General features: G+C 38.8%; 1 protein-coding gene across 1 annotated transcript in view; it reads right to left on the bottom strand.

Annotated features, from left to right (window-relative positions):
* LOC131700627 (proline-rich protein HaeIII subfamily 1-like) overlaps positions 1-26,813 on the bottom strand; it is a 76,234-nt gene extending 49,421 nt beyond the window's left edge. The window contains exons 1-4 of the mRNA XM_058999160.1: positions 26,805-26,813; positions 25,503-25,564; positions 24,136-24,255; positions 23,785-23,869 (exon numbers count right to left, since the gene is read on the bottom strand). Of these exons, the coding sequence (XP_058855143.1) occupies positions 23,785-23,869; positions 24,136-24,255; positions 25,503-25,564; positions 26,805-26,813 (276 nt within the window). The remainder of the gene's footprint in view (positions 1-23,784; positions 23,870-24,135; positions 24,256-25,502; positions 25,565-26,804) is intronic.
* Between the last annotated feature and the right edge of the window lie 234 nt (positions 26,814-27,047).

Raw genomic sequence — 27,047 nt, 5'->3', positions numbered from 1 at the left:
GGATTATGGAGACCCCATAATCCAGAGTGAAATCCCTTAATTCATTTTTTTTATAAATACAATTATAAAGCCACGCAAGTAGGCTTCAGTCTTGAAGAATGTCCCAGACTCTTGCATTGGTTTTGGTGGTGGTAGGTTAATAAACTATTGTGAAGCATACTTTGTAAATCAAGACTGGAAAGCATGGTAAAGCATAGGTGAGAACTGAAGCCCAGAGAGATAAAGCATATTAAACATGGTAAACTGTGGTAAATACAAAGTAAAAGCATGGGATACTGCACACATGTTCTGTGGTAAACTTGTATAAGGAGTGTTAGCCTCATTTAAATTAGATGTGTAATGAATAGAACATGTGTACAGGGCATGTGTATACAACATATATTGCTTTGCTAGGAAAATGTGAGATCTAGTGATGCTAATACATAAGGTACGGTTTACTGGAATTATTTTGTAATCTACTTTAACAGAAGTGATATTAAGCGGGTTTGACTGTATATAATGCACACTGTAGCCAGGATGTTGACCCTCTTCCCTGGGGACGCTTACCATGCTGAAGCAGAGCAGAGCATGAATGATAGGAAGCTCTTTATTTCATTTCAATTTAATTAGCCGGTTTCAGACCATAAAAAAAGAATGACCTGACAAACTCTATGTGGGTACCTGTATAATCTGAATTCTAATTGCCTTCCCCACAGTCTTTAGATATGGGTAAAGCTACAGACGGAAACCAACGGAAACGATTTTAATGGAAAAAATATTGGCATTAGCATTTATTTTTGAGGGGGATTCATTCAGGTTTGCTGCTGCAAGGCAATGAAATAAATACATACATGTAAATAGTGTAGAGTTAAGCTTTTCTACCAGTTTTTTTGTCTGTACATTTGTTCATCTGTATGTCACATTTACATGTTTGCACATTTCTGCTTTACCAATCTTACCCTGTGTTTTATTGCATTTTCCTCTGCTTTTACTATGGTAAACTTATGGGTGGGCATGACCAAAACAACACAATGATGTTAGCTTTTTTTTGTCTTACAGACGTAAATTAATTCAAGAGAATGTATTGCAGCGCCCTAGTTGTTTATGACTTAATGGTTGTGTTTAGATGTGTCACTATTTAGGTCAACTGAATTAATCTGATTAATCTGCAAACTGTTTTTTTTGTTTGATTTTTTTTTCAATAATGTACAATAACTTGGAAAATAAATGTTATTATTAACCCCCTTCACAAAACCTTCTCCTATTAGAACGGTTGTTTTTCTCTTATTCTTTCAGTTGCCACGATACAGCCAATCTACCGCATATCATCTGTTCATTAGCCTTTTCAGCAGTAAATTAGCAACAATTAGGGAAAGTTACAGCCCATTTGTCTCACATGGAAAAAATAATGTTTTCATTTCTTGAGTGTAAAACAGTATGACTAACCACATTATCTAGTATAGGGGTTCCCGAGGGTCTCTCCTGGTAAAGGTACGACTGTGCGGTATGCAGGGTGAGTCATACAGTCAGGGGTGTGCCAGATTCCCTCTGTGCCAAGTTGCTGGTCTTCACTGGGGATTCCACAGCATTGGCTCTGACGCTAGGTTAGGGAGGCAAAATCGGCAGGGACTGTTTCTCTTCACCCCAATGAATCCTACTGGCCAGATACCTGGGGAGCTCAATACTGACACCTGCTGGTGTCAGTATGTATTTCTTACTTCCATTAGGTGCAGGGGGGCAGGTTAATAGTTACACTCTGGTATACCAGATGTACTTGGAGGGGTTAGACATGATGCTGAGAGCTTTACTGAGGCGACAGGGATGCTTACTTTTAAAAAGTCACCAGATTGTGATGAAACCGAAAATGATGCAAAGCGAATCTAAGTTAAGATGATAGTTCACATCCATACCAAGTTATTCTTTAAATACAATGTATAAAATGCATGAGAAGAGCAGTGGACTTATAAAGAAACACTGAGAAAGCGTACACATAATCTGACTGCTTGATTGTAAGAGCATCCAACTGCAAAACTGGAAAGCAATTTAATGCAATCAAAAAGCCCAAGCAGTGAAGCAGATTTGTTGTTAATTGCGAGTATTGCTCTTCCCAGTGTGAGCTGTCTGTTCTTTGCAGGTAGTCATACAGGTCTGCTTTCCTGCGTGGCGTGTTAACTGCACCACAGAGAAGCTTCTTGGCAGAATTGCATTTCTGATTCTAGGAGCTCCCCAGGAAACTTACATTTGAGTTGATTTCCTTGAAAGATTTCCTAGATTTAGCATGTCTTTATGCACCAGAATGGCTTTGCCTATTGCCAAGTTTTAGTAAACTGAAAAAAATACAAAACACTATACATTAGTTTACTTCATGGAAATTGATAGTGTACTACAGGTCTATGTATTTATATGGGAGCATGTACTGGATTGATAGCCTCGGAGATCTTGAAAGATTGGGAGCTACATGTCTTTCTTTTGGATCTTCTTCACTTACCATCCTACATACATAAAAGTTAGCATGTTTACCCAATGTAATTTTTTCGTATTTCTTACTACCTTCTGTATAGCTTTTTTCTACACCCTGGCCATTTTATTAGGACCTGTTTGCCCTGATCACAATATTGATACAAAGTGACTCCACAAGGTGCTGGAAGGCATCTCGACGGATGTTAATCCATTCAGTCATTAATATTTCATGTAATTACTGCAAGACTGAGGATCGTGATGATGAATGTGGGTGGCAAAGATGGCTGCAGGGGTGACGTCAGACCAGGGAAATGAAACAACAAGGAATGGCGGTGCAAAATTGAGACGCTACGGTGCTCAGTGCTTTTATTAAACAAACAAACGAAAAGATTTATACAAAACAAAAAAACTATCAAAACTAAAGGCATGTTGGCCAAAAGAACAAACAAATAATAACTAAAATGAAAAACAAGTATCACGCTGGTGCAAACCAGCCTGAATAGCGATTGTTTACCTTTTATTTATTTTTTCTACCGTTCTCCACTCTGAACACACTCCTCGTTCAGCAAAACTGCAGGTCTTTTATATTTAACTAGCTATTAATTATCTTATTACCCCTCGGCCACAGTCTGCACGAGTTTATTAAGTCTGCGTGACTGTCAGCTAGTTAAATAATCAGTAGCTGACAGTCATGCATTCTCAGAGGTATTTTAAAATAAACAATAACATGGCGGACAGCAACTTGCTCATCCTGCCACACAATAATAAAATACAAATAATACATTGGCTTTTCGAGGTCTATATACATATAACAATAATAATAATAATAATAATAATAATAATAATAATAATAATAATAATAATAATAATAATAATAAACAAATATATACAAAGGGGTGGGCCACAATGTGTCATTCAAGTTCATCCCAAATGCTCATGGGGATTGGAATGCCTGAAGTCATGATCCTCAAACCATGTGCACACAATTCTGGAACACGAATGAATGTATTATTGTCATGAAAGCAGCCATCGTCATCAAGTTCAGCATTGTTGGATGGACTTGATCTGCAACAGTGCTTAAGTTAATTATGAATATTTAAGAGATCCAGGGTATACTAGGAGAACATGCCCCACACCAGGGCAATGCCAGGTAGACAGGTCCTAATAAAGTTGCAAGCCAGTGTATGTGTTTCTTAGGGCTGAAAATAGTACATTTCTCTTGACTACATGAGTTTTTCAGCAATTTTACATAGACAATAAAAGTGTAATTTTACTAAATACCTAAATAACAAGCATGTTTTGCTTGTTTTACACTGAAACATCAAATACAGTCCAACCCTTCAAAGGGAGTGAAGTGGTGCATAAGCAGAGTTGACCGGGAGTTCACCAATAACCTGGCATTAAAAACGCAGAGGAAGTGTTGAGAACCGACATGTTTGCTGTGAAACTACAGTACTTGATTATTTCTGCTATAATGTAAATTGAATAGCATCACAATAATAATAAAGAAGTTTCATAGACATCATAAAAGGTAGCAAACAACTTTAATAGGGTGGAAGTCTTACACTTAAACTCCAAAACAATACATCTAGAGCTGCTTTATGACCAATGCTATTTCCCTGCTTTAATGGCACTGTACATTACCGTGAGAACTGTATTATGCTTCTCTGGGGTAAGTTTTTTTTTTTTTTACGGCTTGGTTATCAAACCTTTGTTTCCTCAACTGGATAACTGGGGGCACTTTAAAAGATACACAGTACAACCTTTCTTTGAATGGATGATTTGATTAAAAACATTTTCAAAAGTAAGCAATGAATTCCAGCATTTTTCTTTAAGCAGTTCTGGGCAACCTGCCATCACATTTTCATTCAAGGAACATTTTCATTTCTTCACATTTCATCTTACATGGACGACTGAATTCAAGTTGTTTTGGGAACTTAATCCCCAGAATTGGTAGATGTCTGTTTTCATTTGGTCATATAAAATCATTTAAAGAAACATCTTAAGTCTGGTAGACAAATGTGTCTTTTTCAAAAACAACATTATTGTGGTATGTGAATATATGGGTATGTGATTTGCCTGCCCTTATAAAAACTGACCACAGTACACACATAGCAAAGTGTAATAAAGCATAGTGAAAGCATGGTTAAGCATAGGTAAGCATTGAACAAGTACAGAGGTATGGTAAAGCATTCAAATAAAAATGGCAAAACCATGGTTAATTATGGTAAATGCATAGAATAACCATGAGAAAGGGAAAACTGACAAGGGGCGCCAACATATTCAAGACATTGAGAAAGTTTATTTTACTACTAGTACATACAGTATTCTACAATATTCTGTTTTATTGACCACACAGGTGCGCGTCCTTGCTGTGTGATGTTGCTGGTCTTCTCTGGGGATTCCACAGAGAGCATCACGTTGGCTCTGACACTCCCCTGTTTCTCCTCACCGTGCTACAGTGGACCCTACTGGCCAGGTGCTCAGTGAACTCAAGCAGACACCTGCAGGGCTAGCCTTCAGCTTGCTGAAATCCACTCTGGATGTAGAGAGGCAATTGGCTGACCTTCAGTTACCCTGAGCTGTTGTGGTGCAGTGTGGGAACATATAATTAGACATTCTAAATTGGGGAGAAAAATGGCCGGGGGCGGGGGGGGGTACAATAATAGAGTGTGTGTGTGTGTGTGTGTTTGTGTGTGTGTGTGTGTGTGCGTGTGTATATATATATATATATAGGGCAGCAGTGTGGAGTAGAAGGGCAGCAGTGTTGAGTAGTGGGTAGGGCTCTGGACTCTTGACCGGAGGGTTGTGGGTTCAATCCCAGGTGGGGGACACTGCTGCTGTACCCTTGAGCAAGGTACTTTACCTAGATTGCTCTAGTAAAAACCCAACTGTATAAATGGGTAATTGTATGTAAAAATAATGTGATATCTTGTAACAATTGTAAGTCGCCCTGGATAAGGGTGTCTGCTAAGAAATAAATAATAATAATATATATTAGGGCTGTCAAGTGATTAAAAACATTAATCACGATTAATCTTGAGATTAAAAATGTTAATCTAAGTTATTCTTGGTTTTAATGTAATATTTAATTGATACAATTACTGCATCCATGTCATTTAAGTTTGTTTTATTACTGATGCTATTGATATTATTATTATTATTATTATTATTATTATTATTATTATTATTATTATTATTATTATTAACAATACCGGATTCTGCAGAGAACGCCCTGGTTTGAACACCCCAACTTTTAGCAGAAAATAAAATTTTCACCATTCATTTCCGGTTTTTAATAACCATGAGCAGGTAATGCCTGAGGGGAAATATTGTGGCTCACGTGAGTAGAATAAAAACATGCCTAGAAGTAGTTGCTCTGTGCATTGAATGCGTCAGGGTTAGGGTCAGGGTTATCTTCGGTTCAGAAGACGAAGACCTGGAGTTCAGCGGTTCCAGATCAGATGATACAGGCTCCGCAGTCTGATTGATTATGCTTTCCTGTTGTTATGCTACAATCCATATTTTAGATTTTTTTTAAGACACTGCAAAACAAACTCGAGCACCATATTTTTGTATTGAACATTTTAATGCTATTCTGCTACTTTGCATGTTAATGTGTTATTTTGTGTTGTGTTTTCACATTGGACACTGCAATGTCTTACTTGCAGAGATTATGTAAAGCCCTTTAATTAGTTTTAAAGTTTAATGTTGGTTATGTAAAAAGATTTGAAATGACAAAACAGGGGGGCATACTGCAGCAGCTTTGAATTGTATTTCACCAGTCATTAAATATGTTAACTGTACTTCCTGATTCTTTATCGTGACTGTGTTCTGCGCTCTACCTTTGAATTTTAAGCAAGCCTAATTGTAAACGTAATCCATCTACCTAATGTTAAAAATACTCCCTCTGCAATAATGCCTGTAATTTTGCCCCTGTCTGAATCAATAGCCCCCCCCCCCCTCCATATATATATATGGATATATATATACTATATGTATGTATCAGTACTGGCATTGCTTATTCCTGTTACACAGTACTGTTGGCTCAATAGATACTGTGTTGAAGGGTAATTCTGATTAGGAAAGGGTTCATTTTTTGTTTTAAATACTATACTGTCCTTTAGTGACTGCTTCCTTTGACTCTTCACAGTAATATTATTTTTTATGACAGATGCACATGGATGCAGTATCTGTGAGTAATACAGACGCTGCCTCCAGTGTTTATTTTAGTGTACAGGCTACTCCTTACATGACCAGAGTGCTGCTAGACAGCCTCCTGAAGCAGAGGTGCCCCACAATGCAGAGCCGATGCACACAACTCTACAAGGTCACACATATCAAGACATAGGCGTGTTCTGGATATTCTCAATGTTGTTTTATATATGGAATAATAAATGGGAATGTTTACACCAGCATTAAATCACATGTAATCATTCCTGAGGTGACCAGGGGCTTGATTAGTTCATTTAAGCAATGCTTTGTATATTCAAATATTCCTTCTTTCTGAGTGGTTTTCATGTAGTGAGCTTGTAATTAATTTGTGACTCATCTCATTTAATTAAATGGAAAGGCAAGGGCTGGGCATAAACCGCAAACCATATGGTTCAAAGATGAACTTATTTCCAAGCTCTGTAGTGGAGAGGTAAGTACTTGTCTTGTGCTGATGTAGGTGTTATATATTCATCAGCTGCTAGAATGAGGTCCATTACTAGCTCAATGGTAGCTGGTCCAGCAGAGGTATAGTAGCCTCCTGAAGCTGCTGTGGTTTGGGTTGGATGTTGCTGGGTTATAGTGCTGGGTTATAGGGTTATAATGTTGCTGTTGCTGGGTCAAGGCTGAAGTGATTTTTAGTGTTGTTTAAAACACAATATAGAGGTAGTGATTGCGCATGGAATCCCAGTCTCCAGTGTTGAATGACTGCTGAAAATACAGACTGGAGAGCCTTGTGGAGAACACGGGTTTAATGGCTGCTGGAACTGTATTCTTAAGGATAAAACTCCCAGGTTTCCTCAATCAAGCTGTGTTTATTCATGGCCTACAAGGCTATACATAGCACTTTCCTACTTTTATTCAGTTATTTGCATTTTTATAGCACTTTTTATACAGAAGTACTTCAAAGCACTGTACAGTACATAGTAAAATAAACAAGTAAATAAAACCACAATACATATAAAACATGTTACTCAGTTGTTTGTTTATTTATTGAATAAACACACAACATGGGACTGATACAACATAGATACAGGTTTATAACAGGCTTTTTAATACTGTTGTCTTTGCTACCATACTGTCTGCCATGTCCCACCTCTCACACGATGCGTGTGGCATAGCACAGAGAACAGGGGCAGCACAGCACAGTGCAGTGCCATGTCCCACCTCTCACACGATGCGTGTGGCATAGCACAGAGAACAGGGGCAGCACAGCACAGTGCAGTGCCATGTCCCACCTCTCACACGATGCGTGTGGCATAGCACAGAGAACAGGGGCAGCACAGCACAGTGCAGTGCCATGTCCCATCTCTCACACGATGCACGTGGCATAGCACAGAGAATAGGGGCAGCACATCACAGTGCAGTGCCATGTCCCACCTCTCACACGATGCGTGTGGCATAGCACAGAGAACAGGGGCAGCACAGCACAGTGCAGTGCCATGTCCCACCTCTCACACGATGCGTGTGGCATAGCACAGAGAACAGGGGCAGCACAGCACAGTGCAGTGCCATGTCCCACCTCTCACACGATGCGTGTGGCATAGCACAGAGAACAGGGGCAGCACAGCACAGTGCAGTGCCATGTCCCACCTCTCACACGATGCGTGTGGCATAGCACAGAGAACAGGGGCAGCACAGCACAGTGCAGTGCCATGTCCCATCTCCCACACGATGCACGTGGCATAGCACAGAGAATAGGGGCAGCACATCACAGTGCTGTGCCATGTCCCATCTCTCATACGATGCGTGTGGCATAGCACAGAGAACAGGGGCAGCACAGCCACAGTGGAACATGGGTAGGAGAGTTGTGTTGTGTTTACCTGTTTTTTTGTTTTTTTTTAAATGCCGAAAACCCAAAATATAATGTAAAAAATAAATAAAATAAAGGTTGTTCATAAGGAGCCATAAGTGTTATATACTGTATGTTTGAATCAAAGACAAAAAGAAAATCCATTCTCAGTTCTTGTGCATTATATTTTGCTATTAAACTCTTTCATGGACTGACGTTCTGTGAAAATGTGTTACATTTACTGAAATAAAAACGCTTTTAAAACAATCAAATTCCCATTGGGCTTATGTTATTTTAGATTCTATTGCTTTTTTATGTATTACTATGCAGGACAGCCACTATAAGATCATTACCTTTATTAAAAATGTGCAGGGATGAATCTACCGATTAATCAACTAATGCCTAAAAATTAACCAATCAATGTGTTAACCTATAGGTGTGGATCAGGGGGTGGAAGATAGGCTCCTTCCTATCCTTTGATCTCCTATCATTCAAAATCTACTTCCTATTTAAACCATTAGTCACACTGTACACTTTCGTCTTGTGTTTTTCATTTTGGTAAACCTAAGCGGATTTCAAGCAATTTTTCTTCAGCGGAAGAAATAAAACAGCAACAACAACAACAACAACAACAACAATTTAAGTATGGAGTACTAAGAGCAGATCTCCTCCTCGGATCTGGAGGATTTCGAAGATCAATTTTTGTCTGTATTGGAACATTCTCCTACAGCTTCAACCCAGGATATGGTCAGCCCACCTCTTTTTCCTCTATCAGGCGTCTCCATAACATCTGAACAGGTGCCTGCCCAACAGGACAGTATACCACTACCCACCGTCCAAGGAGTCAATCCCGGTCAATCGAAGTGGCTCCAGGCCCAGGATATACCTCCAGGGCGACTGTACTTTAAGGACTGGACTCTCATAAAGACCCTCCTCAAAAACGTTAGCGAGATCCCAGCAGGGAGCAATCGGGAATCTCTTTTAATTTTCTATTGTAATTCTATCTCGGCAGAACCAATTTTTCCACCTAAGAAAACTACCCAGCCGCGCTCAGCTGTCCAGTGGCCCAGGTCAGACAGCAGGCAGACTGTCTCAGAGCAAGCTACTGCCACTGTCAGCACATCATCAAACCAGCAGGCAGCCGCTCCAGCAAGCGAAACTCAACAGGAACATTCTAGCATTCTCAATGAAATAAAAGCATTCATGCAACCATTCACAGATACCTTATCATCAGTCAATACCAAAATCAGCTTGGATAAACGGGTGTCCAACATCGAGCAAGGAAAGCAAAGTTCCGCAGTTACAGTGATTTCCTACATTCCTGCAATAAATCCAGCCACTTCTACTCTAGCTGCAATCACTTCCGGCTCATGCTCTATCACTCCCCTCGCAACGAGACCAAAGGTGGAGTAATTTTAAACTGTCACAGAAACCCGAGATGGAATTGTTTTCCTGTAACTCACTGAAGAGGCCCATCTATTATTTTTTATAATACATGGATACCTTTGTGATGCTAATATTAAAGACGAGCTTCAGCAGTACAGTTGTTTTTTTTTAAACGTAGTGTTTCAGTTCTATATAGACGTTCTATGTCGTTATCCTTTAGTATATATATATATATATATATATACACACACACACACACACACACACACACACACACACACACACACACACAATGTAGTTCAAGCATATATTACAGGAAGAGATAATGAGCATATTATCTCAGTCCTGTTTGTCTGAAACCATGAGGAGTCATTTCCTAGCACTCATGCACCACTTGATTTTCCTCCCCACATGTGATCTAACTGCATTTCCCTCTTTATCCGGGTGGAACACTATTGGATGTCACTGTGGGAGGTGTAACCTTATGTAAATTAATTAACAGGAGCAATGGCCTTGTGCAAATGTGTTATTGTCAAGTTGTTTGTTTAGTTTTTTCTGAAGATTTAGATTTAAAGTAATCTGAATCCATTTGTTAAATGAAAAAAAAAAACTATATCAAAACCATATTCTCATATGTACAATAACTTGTATATATTACAAAAGCATAACATTTCAGTGGCACTAGCAACGCTATTGCTGCCCATCCCCTTTCCTTGTATAGAAGATATTCTGGATCTTTGCATACCTGTGTAACAGGGAGGAGGCTGGGTGCAAACAGGCAACACCACCCACAACAAGCGAGCGTCTTAACCTCAATGCAAAAGAGCCGGGCTCGTCTGCATTTGTGGTTACAGAGCTTTTAACATCATCTCATCTCACCGACAGGAGACAAAATCCGTAACCACAGTGCATCACACAACACTGCCCCTTACACCTGCATTACAGCTGTCTTACAAGTCAGGCACAGGCAAGATAACATTTTATGCTAATTAGGATGTTCTCGGGTTAAATCGGACAGCCACACCCCATTGACAATCTGCACCACACACCAATCTCAATTAGTTTTGCTTAAAAAAATGTTACACCTGAAAGAAATAGAGAGACAACCAATAACAATAATACAGAGGATTCCTGACTTCTAGAACACCCTGTAGATTAAGGGTTGCTGCTTCCTGTGCTGTATGTCACTCTCACTCCAATAGCTGCCACACAGTCATACAACTGATTTCCACCCCTTATAAACGCATCCCATTAGAAGGTTTACATGTAAGTAAATTGCTGTCCAGTATTTCAATGTTTTGAATAACACGGTAGAACAATATATCCTTATGATACGGATGTCTTTAATTATAACATTTTGGTAATCAATTCAATGCCTAATATCCTTGCATCTCGAATTCCACAGCAAATCAGACTTTTTTGTGTGATTTTTGTGTGCTGATACTTAATTTGCCAGATAAACTCTGCTTATTGTCACTAGTTATGCATAGGCCCATTGAAGTGATATTACTGTATTAAATAAGCTAATAAGAAACAGTATTTGAGTCTTGGTAAGTGCACTCATTTAATGCTCTCCTGCTTTATAAGAAGTTACAATTCCACAGCTCATGTCAATTCAGTCCCAGTAATGAACTTGCTTTAAACCCTGTCATGACTGTTATTTAGTCTGTGTTGAGCGCTCCGGGTTGCTTGTAAACCTGGGACAGTTTCCGCAAGACAAATCAGTCTGACAGTGCGGACATGATAAAAGGAGACAGATAAATACATTTTGAATCAGATGTTGAGCCGGTAACGCAGCAACCTCTTGTCAGTGATGTTGATTTCATTTGGGACTCACAGTGCAAACCAACAGATGAACTGACCACAGGCTAAAAAACATTAAATAAAATGATGGGAAGCCTAAAGGCAATTGTAAACAAGGTAGGAACCTAACACGGTAATTCAGCAATGTTTAGACCATTCAACTAGGACTCTGTGTACCAGGGCTTTGAAAATCAAACACCTGACAGTGAATTTCTAGTTCTACATCTTAAACCCTGAGAGGTGTCCTGTTTTAATAACTGGCTCTGTTTAGATCCGACACCATTAAAATCCATCACCTAGTAAAAAAAAGGACCAGTGCCACACATAAAGAGGGTCCTCATAACCATGTAATAATAGCACAGGACCTGAAAGGCTAAAATATCTGTATAAAATCGAGAGTTTAGCAGATTATGGCCAAATGCAAACTGAAACGACTCTAAAGGTTTGGCTCAGATTGGTGCACAATAAAGGCAGTTGTGTTCACCATGCAGAATGTAACAGATTGGTTGGTCTACCTATAAAACAAAATCAACTTAATGCAAATCAACAGTGTCTGAACTTGTTCCACTCAGCAGCTTACAACTAGTTAGCTGCAACGATGATACATGCATTCCAGAAAATAGGCATTGGACATTACAGGAATTTACATCTCAGTCTCGCTACTGCACCTATCAATGTCCCACAAAGCCTGATTCTGCACGACTCAATGGACAGATGCCTTAATTTTATCAATTGTCTTTCTCTGACATTAGTTTTTCTGAATTCCCGCTTAATTATTTTTTGAGTAATTCTATTTTTGCAGCCACTACAGTTATTATTGAAACGCTAATGTGTGCATGTACTAAAACTCACCATCTGTGTTAGTCAATGCCACTGAGAACAGTCTATTATTCATCATATTCAGAAAAGGACTGTTGTTTGTTAATGAATTTAAACACACAGCATTTTCTGAAATCATGCTTCCGTAAACACTCACAAAAAACTATATTACAGAAAAATGAAGGCTGAAACATTGCTCTACATAATTCATGCAGTGTTGGCTTTCCACTTTGTTTACATTAAACATGACATCTGGTACTACACTAAGTAAAAAGATGTTCTCTGTTTGATGCCTTGCTATCTAGGAAATCAAGAGCGGATGTCAGCGAGCTACCGACCTCTGGAGGACAAAGGCCAGTCCTACAGGTGTCCACTTGAGTCAATGCAACGCGGTCTGTGGAATCCCCCATGACTTGGAACAGCCAGGACACAAACTTGCGCTCTCCTGACTGTATGACGCACCCTGCACACCATGTGGCTGTGCTTTTACCAGGCGAGCCCCTCGGGGACCCCAAATGTACTTGATGTTATCCACTTGAAGCTTAATTTGCGCAAGTACAACTCACAAATGCCTTTTTTTCAAATGAGTCTACTCAACTTCAAGTATCCTCTGTGAAAAACCCACTCAATACCTGGAAGACATCATCACTCTTAAGGTCCTTTTTGGCCAACGACCATTAATCGCAGCAAGATAAATATGCAGAGGCGGCTATAACCTTGAAAAGAACACCCTTGACAGAAAATATAACGAGAACCCCCCTCAAATCCCAAGATGAATATCAATGACAGCCCTCCTTTGAGAGAGGCACGACTCACAATGGTTTAGTGACGAGAGATAGCCATTAGCTGTGATTGATGCTTTACCTAAAACACAAAGCAGCATTAGGGGAGATAAATGAGCGCACCCCAAGACTCGGTCCCTGTGGGTGTGCACTGCCTGGAGCCCAGTCCCACGCCAGCCAGCCAGTCAGGATTGTTGAGCTGCATAGACTAATGAAGAGAACATGAGGGAATTGCTGAAAGACAGCTCTGCTTCCTAAATGGATGCACATGCTTGTTTTTTCAAAAACATTTTCTCCTTTAAGAGGAATATAGTCAGTATTGAGGATTATTAATGAATATTGTTTATTTTTAGAAGGTAATGCGGAGAAACACAGAGCCTGAATGTAAAATGCTGTTTGATATTTAATGCTTGTGTGGAATATTGTCCTTATTTGCATGTTTTTTCAAAGTCTATTTATATGAGGAAAATATAAAAAGAAAATGTGGGCGAAAGGTTTGTTAATAGGGCCTTAAATTAAAAACATATATATTGTTTGTTATTATGTCAATTGCCAGTAAACTGCTGAGAAAAAATAGATTTAGGAGCAATTAACTTCAATGGCCATTGCTTTTAAAAAAAAATACAATTCCTTACAATTTCATAGTGTTTGTAACCATTCTGTGTGGTTCTGGGGTTCTGTTGCTCCATTATGAGTGTATTTCTATTTTATTATATTTTAAGTTATTAAAATAACTTACTGGACGCTGATCTTGTCTGGAGAATCCTAAATGCCTGCACTGAAGTACCTTCCAAATCAAGAGACGATATGATTTTCCAATGACCCCCACATACGTGTAGCCTATATAGAGACAGGGGGTGGGGTTGGCAGAGTTGAAATGTCATTTTCTCCAATAAATCTGAAGCCAGACTGATTTAGGATTGAACGCACCAACGTGGATTAACCACTAATCCAGATTAAATCAAGGATTATATTTTAATCAGGTTGCACAAAACTTTAAACCAGGTTTTATATGTAATCCTTGTTTAAAATGAAATCCAAGGCTAAACATGTCTCAGTCCAAGATTAAAATATAATCACATTGCACCACTAATTTTAATCAAGGTTTAAATGTGAAAGGTGGATTACATTTAAGACTTCCTTGGAGGTGGTTTAAACTTTGACTGGCAGCATACCTCAACAAAACGTACCTTTTCTGTAAAACAACCGAGAACATGAAATGCTAGTCATGGCAAATCTCACCCGATGAATATTTAGTAAAACCCATTAGTCACAAACAAATACTCTATAAGCATGCTTATTATTATTATTATTATTATTATTATTATTATTATTATTATAACAATCTGGTTTCACATTATGACCGTGTAGTCTATATTGTATATTTGAGTCAAGGCGAAATGAAATAAAGACAAAAGTTATGTATCATGTTTATGTATCATAGTGTACAATTACAAATGTAACATTTTTTAAAAACAATAAAAACAGTATGCGGCATGTTAAAAACATATACAGGTAAACAAAAACAAAAAAAACTTGGAGAACGGAAGTAGAGAGGAGGTAAATTAATATAACAACTGCTGCTCGGGTTGGAAGCACCAGCACGATATTTGTTATTGTTTATTGTTTGTTTGTCCAACGTGCCCTTTTGTTTTGAGTGTCTTGTTTTGTTAAAACTGTTTATTTTCTTGTTTAATAAAACGCTGCGCGCCGTAGCGTCTGTTTCACCCGCCAGCACTGCCGTGTTTTGGTTTCTGTTTCTGGTCTGATGTCACCCTACAGTCACTCCTGTCACACATGCTTATAGCGTATTTGTTTGTGACTAATGGGCTTTACTAAATATTCATTGGGTGAGATTTGACCTGACTATCCTGTAAGCCTAGAGCCATATACTTAACACAATATTGTAATCAACCTCACAATTCAACACAGCCCAGTTAACAGAACCTTATTATTATTATTAAATGCAGGGATAGTTACCCCAGCAACAATGATTTTAACTATCAAATTAACTACAATCCACTTACCTGGTAATAAGTTGATTCACCCAGCAGCGTAGAGTTCACACAATGAGCACAGACACACAGCGCGTGCGTCCTCAGTTAGAAAGTCAGACTAAATATTTGCACAGTTAAGATGCCAATTTAAGTGCAGTAGGCTCAAACACACACGCCCACTGGTTAGAAGACAAAGACGCACTAATCATTCACTATACACAATATTCTAATCAACCTCACAATTCAACACAGCACAGTTAACATGGTAAAAAAGACCTTTAAAACTTCACAGCAAACACAGCTAACGTTTCGACCTGTAGGTCTTCTTCAGAGCATGTATATGTATGCAGTTGTGCCAAGACAAAGCATCTCGTGCTTGAAAAGTTTTTTCAAACACTTTTGTAGTGTCGGCATTCACATTGTTATAGAATTATATATATATATATATATATATATATATATATATATATATATATATATACAGTATATATAGTGAAAGATCTGTGTATTTGTTGGGAGGGGATACCAAAACGACAGTATAAAAGAGGAGGTGTCAGACAGAAATAGCAGTTCAAGTGGGCACTTTTATTACATTTGTGACGTCAGGACACTACGTCATTCAAAAAAAGAAAATAAATAAAAGAAAACCTGCCCACTTGGGCCCTGTCTAAACTTCTTGCAGGCCCTATGCTCGGCCTTGCATGAGCTAGCCTCAGTGCAAGTGTTGCCAGGCAACCAGAGGGAAACAAGCTTGTTGTTGTTCGAGCTAGTAAATAACATTTTTTAAAAAAAGCTACAACCCCTTTAGAACTGCAGTGCTCTCTGACATTCTCGTCAGACAGCGTAACGACATGAAGCCGACAGCACTGATGTACTAAGCCTGCCGTGTACCTGTGTATTTATGTTTTTGTCTTGTAAATATAACAGGTGGAACTAAATACAATAGAGCTGGCTTATTGGACTTTCTTACATAATGACATCTAGATCAATGCCATTTCTTATTTGAAACTAATCTGTACATGCAGTTGATATATGTCATGGTCATCAACTTTTTTTTATCATACTAATAGCTCTGATTTTGAATTTACAGACGTGGTGGGGATGGACGTTGTTGGCATATTGTTTTGGTTAATATTGAGAATGACACAGAGAAGTCCTTCATTATCATATGCTGCTGGTTGACTCTTCTCCTGGTGTCTATTTAGAATTTAGTGTGATACATCATTCTTGCCCTGACCTTATATAACTGTACCTTTTTTATATTGTAACGGATCTCCTCCTAGTGGCTGATGAGTTAATAATACTAACAGCAGCTTAAGACATGTACTTACCTCTTGGATACAGAGCTTGCTCTTTAGTTGAATCATGACATTTGTCTTTGGACCGTGAGGTTAGCAGTTGCATCCACCCCTTGCATCTCCATTAATTACAATGGGATGAGATGCCAAGACATTACAAACAAGATTATGTAACTACAGTCTGCAGCTGACTCATCGATGACTGACTAAGCAAATAAAAGAAGTCTGTGGATAACAATGAATAAAATCTTGTCATTTCAGTTCAAGCTTTGTCAGGGTCTGGGTGCATCAATGAATTATTTATTTTGTGCCTTTTCCAATTTTCAATATTGCAGTTGATGTTTGACCTGTTTCAAAAGTGAAATATTTCCTATGGAAGTTGTGTCACCTATAATGGAACTACCATTGGGTATATTTATAAAGGAACTCGTCTATCACCGCATTCTTATTTTTTTTTCCATGTCACTCCCATGTAGGCCCACTTGTGCAGCTTTGCTTATTTAAAGGTAATTTGTCCTGCCTCCATTTTTTATGTGCATGCTATCTCTAAACAACTCCCGTCTTCAGTATATAGTTTTGCATTATGAGATGGGATACATATTAAAAGATGCTATTGTTAAAAGATGGTGCTCACATTTAAAAAAAAAACAGTAGGAAAAATGTGCACCCATTCTGAGTGTAAATGGTATGAGGTGCATAACAGAGACTTCAGGCTTCTTCCATGGCCATCGCAATCCTCGGATCTCAATCCAGAGAAGCATGTTTGGGATGAACTTCTCATTACAATCAACTGCCCGTCTATCACCTAGCATGATATATTGATGACTGAATGGATCCCTCAAGACACCTTCCAGCACCTTGTGGAGTCTGTGCCACATCATGTCAAAGCTGTGATCTGAGCAAACGCAATGTACATTATAATGCACTTGCACTATTTAAAAACATTTAAGTTGTTGTCTGGGTTGCAGTGTTTTTCCTTCATGTCACATAGGCATAGATGAAGCTATAGATTTTTTTTGCCCATTCGCCCTTTACTAAAATATAACCTTAATCCCACTAAACACAGTTAATTCCACCATCTGGATGCTCAGCATTTTGTTTTCAAAAGAAAGCCTAAATAATATATTTGAAGTGTTGCCCATCACAATAAACATCAAGAGGTATCTTAAAAAACCATGCAAGCAGGAAGAAGTCTGTGCTAATCAAAGGGAATCTTTCATGTTTTCTTAAGAGACACATAGGATGAATATTAACCTTTCATTTTGGTAAAAGGTTTGGCAGGTCCTCCCTATTCCTCAGTTATCGTGCTGCACACAGGGTTGCATCTGCAGTGTGTTTTAATTATAAACCCTCCAGAGGGTGAAACCTCTACTGCAGTATTTTTTAAACGTGCCTCTCTTTTCTACCTATATTTTACAGGGTATTTTCATTGGTACAATGTCTATTGTTTCCTGGATCGGGATACTTTTACAGCACTGATCAAACCCTTAATAGAACTTCCCAGTGCTTTAAGTTGAGGTTTGGGATTTTTAAAAACAGCAAACACTACAAATGAGATCACGGCAGCAATGTAACAGAGGGAGGGTGATGTGAACCAGTGACCGTGCGCAGTGCCAGCAAGCTGTGCAAGCAAGCCAGGCTCATCTGCTTTTGTGGAGATTTTATCTTCCATGACAGCAGTGCATCACACAACACTGCCTCTTACACAAGCACGAATAATACAATTCATAGGATATAATGGCATAGAGGTTGCTGTTTCAGCCTGCACAAAGATGCTGGATTTACACATCATTGTATAAAAAGAACACATCTTGTAATAGATGTTAGTACAGTAAGTTGAATGCTGTTTTAAAACATATTTAAGATAAGCAAGGGACATTGATGAGGGGGAAGAGGCAATAAAACCTCTGATGATCAAAAGGCTACATTTTGCCTTTGAAAAATTTTTTTAAGTGTGCATCTGCCATTTTTGATGAGTGATATTGTTTTGTTTTTTTTAATTGAAACCGGTTATAACATAATAAGAACATAAGAACATAAGAACATAAGAAAGTTTACAAACGAGAGGAGGCCATTCAGCCCATCTTGCTCGTTTGGTTTGTAAATGTGTAGTCAGGCTGAGCCTTGCAATTCTGTGCAGCCGAAATGACAAACAATGCCTGCAATAGCCTCTGTAATATTTGAATGTGGCACAGTTTAAGAAAATGTCATTTATATTTGAATCCATTATCATATGGACTTAGAAAGTGTTCATCTAGCATCCTGGTTAGGGCTTATGTGATGAGACTGGATTACTGTATGTATGGCTATTGCCTTTTACATAAGATTATGTTTTTAAATCTCCAAGTTAATTCTTGCACTCTGCATAAAACTATTCAGAAGTTTTAAGTCCTTAATGCATTGCACTATTATTGCAATGGATCACACAGGAATGTACATGATTGCTACATCTCAATTTGTAAGTGGATATAACTCACCAGATACAGTGTTCCATTCACTTCCAATGTCATTATTAGGTAATTGTGTTATGATTGAGAGATATTGATTGCTTGTGAGTATAGTGTACATTCACTTACAAATACTGCCGGTTTGCTGTAGTAAATTCCTATATTATTTGTTGCAATTATAGAGCAATGCATTAAGGACTTGAGACTTTTCAATAGTGTATGCAGCTTGAATTCATATTTGTGTTTTTTTTTTCATGAATTAATAATAGTTTGTTTCAATACTTTATTCTACTTTATTTTTCCCAAAACAAAAACACTGAATGTGCATATTTTTTAAGTTTGTATCAGTTTATTATCGCAGTATATGTGTTATTCTTATTAAATCCTCATTTATTATTGTTTCTGCATGTAAATAAAGTCACCAGCATATTTTACCTTTAGTCTCTGAGCAAGGTGGTATTTTCTGTAATGAGGCCAGTAGAAAAGTGACCAAGGGGTGTGCACTGGTACATTCTTCCCCCTGAAGAAGTGAATTTGTTAGATATTTGCAATATGAAATTACTTGTGCACCCCCAGTGGCCATTGTTATGCTGGCAACATTACATGACCTTGTTGATTCTTGCTCACACTTAAGGAAAGTATGAAACAGATTAAATTAGTTTAAGTGTTACAGAACACCCTGCAGTGTTTACAAGAAACTCAGTATGTTACCTTTGCTGTGTCCTATGTTGTCGGTATCGCAGCATTATTTTTATTATACGTATTTCTGTCTACGAATTTTTAATCACACATCATGAGTCATAAATCAACTGACTGTTCACCAGGAGAAAAGAAAATCTCTTTTAAGGATTGGTGTATCCACATCACTGTAACCTCCTGCGAAATGTTGTTTCTTTGCTCCCTCAACTGTTCAACTGTTGCAGGAGGGAGCATGAACTGACTTTGGTGTTTAGAATGAAATCAGTATTCAGAGGCTGACAAAGAAGTGAAAAGAAGCATGAGACGTGATAAGAGAATGTTCATTGAAATCTAGCCAAACAAGATGCAGCGAAACAGGGAAACATGAAAAAATGATTTTACAAGAAAGCTTGCAGCGATGCATAAAACAGCAGACAAGCCAGTGAAGAACAAAAATGGAACACTACTATAGGAGGCTGTGTGGTCCAGTGGTTAAAGAAAAGGGCTTGTAACCAGGAGGTCCCCAGTTCAGATCCCACCTCAGCCACTGACTCATTGTGTGACCCTGAGCAAGTCACTTAACCTCCTTGTGCTCCATCTTTCGGGTGAGACGTAATTGTAAGTGACTCTGCAGCTGATGCATAGTCCACACACCCTAATATCTGTAAGTCGCCTTGGATAAAGGCGTCTGCTAAATAAACAAATAATAATAATAATAATAATAATAATAATAATAATAATAATAATAATAATAATAATAATATTCACAAAAAAATTATGATCAGCTCAAAAGATGGGCAGAACCGACCCCTCAGATATACCACAAGCAGAAACTCCTTTACAGTTAAACACAAACAATCCTAGCAGAGCAGAAATCAAGGAGGCCATGAAGAAACTGAATAGCGGAAAAGCCCCAGGCCCTGATGCTATACCACTGGAAGCCAGTAAAGGAGATTAAGAAAAATCCAATGAAATGCTGTTCCAACATTGAGAAGATATGGGAAACAACAGAGGTACCGGAAGACTGGAAATATGGCTAGATCATTAAGTTACCAAAGAAAGGGGATCTCAGAGATTGCAAGAACTGGAGGCATCCCATTGTTGTCAATATCAGGGAAAGGCTTAAATAGATGTACCCTTGAAAGACAAAACACAAATCTTGACAGACAACTATGAGATGAGCATGCTGGTTTTCGAAAAGACAAATCGTGCAAATCATGCATAACCTGCAAATCTATTCATCATAGAACCCTTCAAAGTGGAAACTGGAGGAATACAGGGATGTTTGTTGTCACCTTTGTTATTCTTCTTAGTGATGCAAAGGACAAGAGAAGGACAAGGCCCAGGCATACAGTAGACACTACTTAGCCAGCTAGATGAGTTGGACTTCGCCAATGACATCATCCTTCTTTCTCACAACCAATAACATATGCAGAATAAGACCAATAGACTAGCGGCAATAGCAGCAAAAAACAGGCCTCAAAGTCATTAAAGACAAAACTAAAGTTATGCACATAAAGAACAGTTAGAATGACAGGATTGCCCTAAATGGTGAAGCACTTGAGGACAAATCCACTTGGAAGCATCAGCAGCAAGGATGGAAGAACTGATAAAGCTATCCAAACAAGAATAGGAAAGGTCAGAACAGCATTTGTATCCCTAAAACAAATCTGAAGACCAAACAATAGCCAAACGTCACATTCTTAACACCAATGTACAGAGCAGAAACACATGGAGAGGAACAAAGACCATGGCAAACAAGTTACAGACATTTGTCAGTAAATGTCTACAAACTATCTTGGGCATTCGCTGGCCAGAGTCCATCAAGAATGAGGAATAGAGTTACAAACAAGACATATAAAATGGGGTTGGATTGGACATACCCTCAGAAAACCCCAAACCTGTGTTGCTCGACAGCCGTTGAAATGGAACCCCCAAGGATAAGAAGACCCGGCAGTTCAGAAAACAGTTGGTGCAGAAAACTGTGATGCTGAAGTAAAAAGACAGGGCTACACTTGGGATCAGGGGGGGAAGTGGCTGTCCAAAACAGAGTTAAATGGTGAAAACCATTAGAAGATTTTGACTCCACAAGGAGTGATAAGGTTAAATGATGGTTTGAGGATCATGACAGAGACTTCCATGCAGAAGTTAACTGAGACTTTAACCATTAACCTGCCCCCCCTGCAACAGTCTGCCCCTAATGGGTGTAAGGAATACCACATTTGTTCTATGTAGTATTTCTTAGTCATGTGTTCTGTGTTGCTGACAAGTTAATGGTTACACTCTGGTGTACCAGCTGTCTTCATAGATTAGACATGATTCTGAGAGCTCTACAGAGGCCACAGGAGTGCTTTAAACTTCTCAGTTTTAAAAAGTAATCAGAATGTGATAACTGAAACGGAAAATGGTACAGAGTGGAATGGAGAAGAAGTTTGCGACTGAATTGTAGATGGGTGTTTAGATGTTCTTTTACAAAAGGTTGTGTTCAATTGTCATTTGTTAGTAACTGACTACGTGTGGCTGCTGCTGCTGCTGCCTTCCAGCGCCCCTTGGAAATCAGATGTAAATTTCAATGGGTTTTTTTATCCAGGTTAAACCATAAAGAAATGAATGACAATGCCATGCAAGTGTAGGAGGCAGTCTGGTCTCACAGCTTCTCTTTCAGCACTGCAGTAAAGACATATTGTGTGACATTGCACCCGATATGACCCGATATGAATTGTACCCGATATTAATTTTATCAGAAGGATTTACGCCATTTACGCATTCCAACTCAGCCCATGTTAGTTACAACATCTACTCAAAATGAATGTCTTTAGCTGCCTATCATGAGGAATCAAGTTAATTCAAATGCAACCTTCTGTGGTTTCAAAGGAAATGGAAGGCACTGTAGTGTTGCTAAGGGTAAATACATGTTGTTCAGCCATCTGCTGTTAATACTTTAAACCTATGCAGCCATGTGTCGACTTCAAAAGAGAACTTTAAGTAATTGTAGCTAACAAAATAGTTCCGCACATTTTCATTATTCATTATACAGGTCCCAAATGTGCAGTTTTGAAATAAACATGTGTATTTTAAAACATACTATCTGGGGTGGGGGGAGGGAGAAACACAGGCACGTGGTGTGCATGGTTAGTCATAAAGTATAGATTCACGTCCTGGCTGTGTGAAGTAGACCGGTCTTTGCTGGGGACTCCGAAGGGAGTGTCACATTGGCTCTGGGACTTTCTCCTCATCACGCTACAGCGAACCCTGCTGGACAGGCACCCAGTGAACTCACACCTGCATATGGCAGGTACTAATAAAGGGGCCATATATTATTAATCATAGTAAAACAGTGACTTTTAAAATTTGTTTTTTGCATTGAAAACTAGCATTCCGAATTTTTTTTTAAAAATCATCTTTACTTTTTTGTATTAATACTGTACATGGAAATAGAAAGATGGTGTTATTTGTAAAATGCTGCTTTCAATACCTGATTACTGCAATGTGACCTCAAGCTTCCAAACAGCCCAAAAATGCATTCCTTATTCCAGCCTGCCTGCATGCAAATTAAAACCCACAAGCTACTGTACTGTAGTGGGGAAGAGATTAAACTCACCCACACAGACTTAATGGATGTCTAGAAACCATGATTATTTCACATTGGCTTAACATGATGATGCAAAGTGGTGTTAGTTCAGCTGGGGTGTGCTCTGCACTGGCGCAATCTCATCAGTACAGAATAAGACTCTAAAGTGATTGTAGCTAACAAACTATTTCCATAAATCTTATACTAGCTAAATAGGTCTCAACTGTGCAGTTCTGAAAGAAACATGTTATAGCAAGTATGTATTTTAATTTGTAAACATGATATCTGGTACAAGGTTGAAGAAAGTTCTCAGGTCCCATGTCTAACTTGCAGGAAATCAATTTTCTTGCACTTCCTTGGTCATTTCCCCTGAGCAGTGTCTTCTGCGTCACGGTATGACTGAAAGCAAGTCAATAGGGGAAGCAGCTGGTTGGTTAATGGCAGGAAAGAAGCTGTTGAAGGGGGTGGGGGCAATGTCAACCTCCTGCTGAAATTTCCAAGGAAGTGCAACACTATGATAATCAGGGTCTGTGAAACCAGTTGGTCCATTCCTACAGTACCAACTCCTCTTCTCTCTGGCTGTTAAACACAGCACTGCAGCAGAACATATTTACAGATAAGGCTTTGAGGATTCCACACTGCTGTCTAATTTAAGACAGAAAAGAAATTGCACTGATACACAACAGTGTCTATAGCCCATCGAACCTATATAAAGAAAATCAAATTCAGGTGCTCGAGACAAAGGACAAACACAAAGTTCACAGTTCAGGTTCTTTAATATCCTTGAAAAAGGTTTTAAATAATAAAGCTGGCTCTACCCAGCAATGGGTATTGCCAGCGCCAAAACAAGGGGTTGCAGTCCCGAAATAATAATGTGAACACAAAACACGTAACACAGACACAAACATCACGTCTCCAGAGTGTCTGTGCTCTGGGTGCAGGTGCAGGTACGGTACTCTGAGTGGTGGTGGTTTTGTGCGTTCAGGTCCGGGCTGGCTTCTGGCTTCAGCTCCCGGCTTCGTATCAGCCGTCTGGCAAAGACAAATACAGGCTTTTTATCAATGGGACAACACTTCATTCACGTTTCCAGTCCTTGTTTCCTCCCATTAGCCAGAACAAAGGAACCGATTACGGCGTCACGTCTCCCTAAAGTACCCTCACGTCCCCCTAAAGTACCCTCAATTCATGACTGAAACTTTGCTCACCGTACTAGGGCAATGACTCCAGGTACTGTAACGCCGCCCTCTTCCTGAATGGCCGGCTTCCGACTGCCCCTGGAATTAACTGCCCAACCATTCAGTACGAAGCCAGCAGTTCCTGTTGTACAGTGCCCTCACCGGTTGAGAGGGAGATTGTTTATTCGGATTCATTCGCTCTTCGTCACACCCCCTTACTTTAATAAAGAAAAACAGCATTCTCAGTTACATTTGGCTTATCTTTACTATAGAGGAGGAAGAGCATAACTGATTCAGCACTGAGACTATTCCCTATTGGACAAATGTTTGTGTTCGGTCTTGCTGTATATCTGAGCAGAGCAGCATTTTGTATTCAGCACTATGAGTTTACACTGCTGGTAGGATCTTGTCTTCTGATCGGAAAGCAAAAATAGTGACTGCCAAGAAAGATACCACAGTGAATTGTATACCCTGCACATATGAGAGGGGGCAGGGCAAAGCCTTGCTGATTGTAATGGGTTGCTTTTTAATCAGCCCTCCTGACTCATTCCATAGACTTGACTGGCTGGCATCAGATAAAAAAAATGTTAATTGGGCAGAACCAGGCTAATAATGTCATTGCCCTTGCTAATGCTGATATCTTATTGTAAGCAGTGTCAATAATGATGAATTAATTCCCTGTTTGTTAACATTAGGATTAACATATTTTTCATCATTTGCTGTTTTTAATATCAATTAGTTTGGCCTTCCGCATTATTTCCACTGAATATAAGCAAAAGATTTTAATGAGAAGGCCATTGCACAAGTGCTTTTTATTGCCTCAAATATTATCAATTTCTAGAAAACAACTAGGGACGGGAAGTTTATTGTCTGTTAGCATAACCTTTTAAAGTACATCTTACCTACCGTAATATACATTTTGTAGGTCTCAGGTTTTCCTAAATGAAAAACATACACATTATGGTAAAGGTGAATTTGATGTGTTTAATGGTCATTTATTTGAAGCTGTTAGAGAATAATTTTTTTTCGCATGTTCATTACAAATGTTTCAATGCGGTGCTTCCAGTAAACTTCGTAAAGTTGCATGAAGGAATTAAGTTGACATTGAAAACACGTCAGTCACAGGCTGGTACTCAAATACGTCTAGCTTCTGCGAGTTTGAGATCTTTAAAGAGAACAAAGAGCAAACATTTAGAATTTTTAAACATGCTCATGAAGAGCCATTGTCTAGAAAAAATCCATGATTGTTTTTCCTACAAGGATTCAAACTCCCAGAAGCAACTCACGTATACTGGATTAACAGAAAAGTGCAGCATGGAAAAGAGAGCAAAATTTATTTTTCTATAAATGCTATGAATAAAATACTGTAACCATTGTGGTTTGCTTTTGCCTACAGCAACACCAGCTTGCAGCTATGCGTGCACAGAGCATGAGAGACAGAGCCTGCAGGGGCTGCCACAGAAAGACCCCATAGGCTAACACTGGTGTGTCACTGCACCGGCGATGACCCCTTGGCAGGGGATTCAAGGGATTCAGGGGACGCACCTGGACTAAGAGAAGGGACAGGGGCCCAGGCCGGAAAATTATTATACAATGTTGTATTTTTGTTGGCGGGCTTTGGGTTATTTAAGGGGACCGAAGCTACAGTTGGCTGTCTGATCTTTTCGAACTCAACAGTGTTTTGGAAAAGCAGGTACGCTAAAATACGATTACAAATTAAAAACAGGGTTAATATAAGTGTAGGGAGAATTGGTGTTTAGACACCCAATTAAAGATAATTAATCAGTGTGTGTGTAATGATTTCATTTAATTAGCACTGTTAGTTATAAATTTGTCCCAAACTAGCTGAAAGCTGCAAAGACAAAAACAACTGAACAATAAAACATGCAACACTGTTATAGCTTTTATACATGTTTAAAAGTTAGTAAAATAATATGGTGCACAAATAGAAAGGAAGATTAGTATCAAAATAGCACAAGTCAGTACATGAATCTCAGCAAGCAATAATATTGAAGTAATAACTCTCCTTTCCTCAATGGCAATCCTGGTTAAACAATATCTGAATTTTCTTCCAAGTTTATTGAATTATTGAGAGTGTGCAGGTATTTTCAGTCGTTGTTCGCTGCTCTTCTTCTCTCTTTGTCTGACTGTCTAACCAGGTCAATTTCACTCTTAGTGACCTTGAGGGTGTTTCCAACTTACATGCATGTCATTGCTTCAAAACACAAGTTATATTTTATTTATTTATTATTTTTATATAGTGCTTTTTATACAAAAGTATCGCAAAGCATATTTAAATAACAGTATACACATAATAGAAAAGCAGCAATTTTAAATTACATTTAAATTGGAACTTTTCCTTGCTAAATGTGGTGTTACTTAGGTGTTAAAATAAATGTTCTTACCTTGGCCATTTTCCCTTCTCCCCTTATCATTGAATGCTACCCTGTCCCTCACACCTCAGCATCTCTGCTAAAAGCCTAAACTGGGTGGCATTTTCTGACTTTTGAGGCTTCATGCTGCACATTGAAGTTCAGCTTCAAACACCCAGAAATGGGGCAAGATATGGCTTGGTTAATGTGTGTCTAAAAGTGGAGCCTATTGGTTTTCTGTGAACTAAAACTACAAAAATGTAGAATTGAGCTGCT

The sequence above is a fragment of the Acipenser ruthenus genome, chromosome 24, assembly GCF_902713425.1.
Source record: "Acipenser ruthenus chromosome 24, fAciRut3.2 maternal haplotype, whole genome shotgun sequence".
In the NCBI taxonomy this organism is placed as follows: Eukaryota; Metazoa; Chordata; class Actinopteri; order Acipenseriformes; family Acipenseridae; genus Acipenser; species Acipenser ruthenus.
The sequence above is the reverse complement of the archived record's forward strand: the minus strand, read 5'-3'. Positions and strand labels throughout refer to the sequence as shown.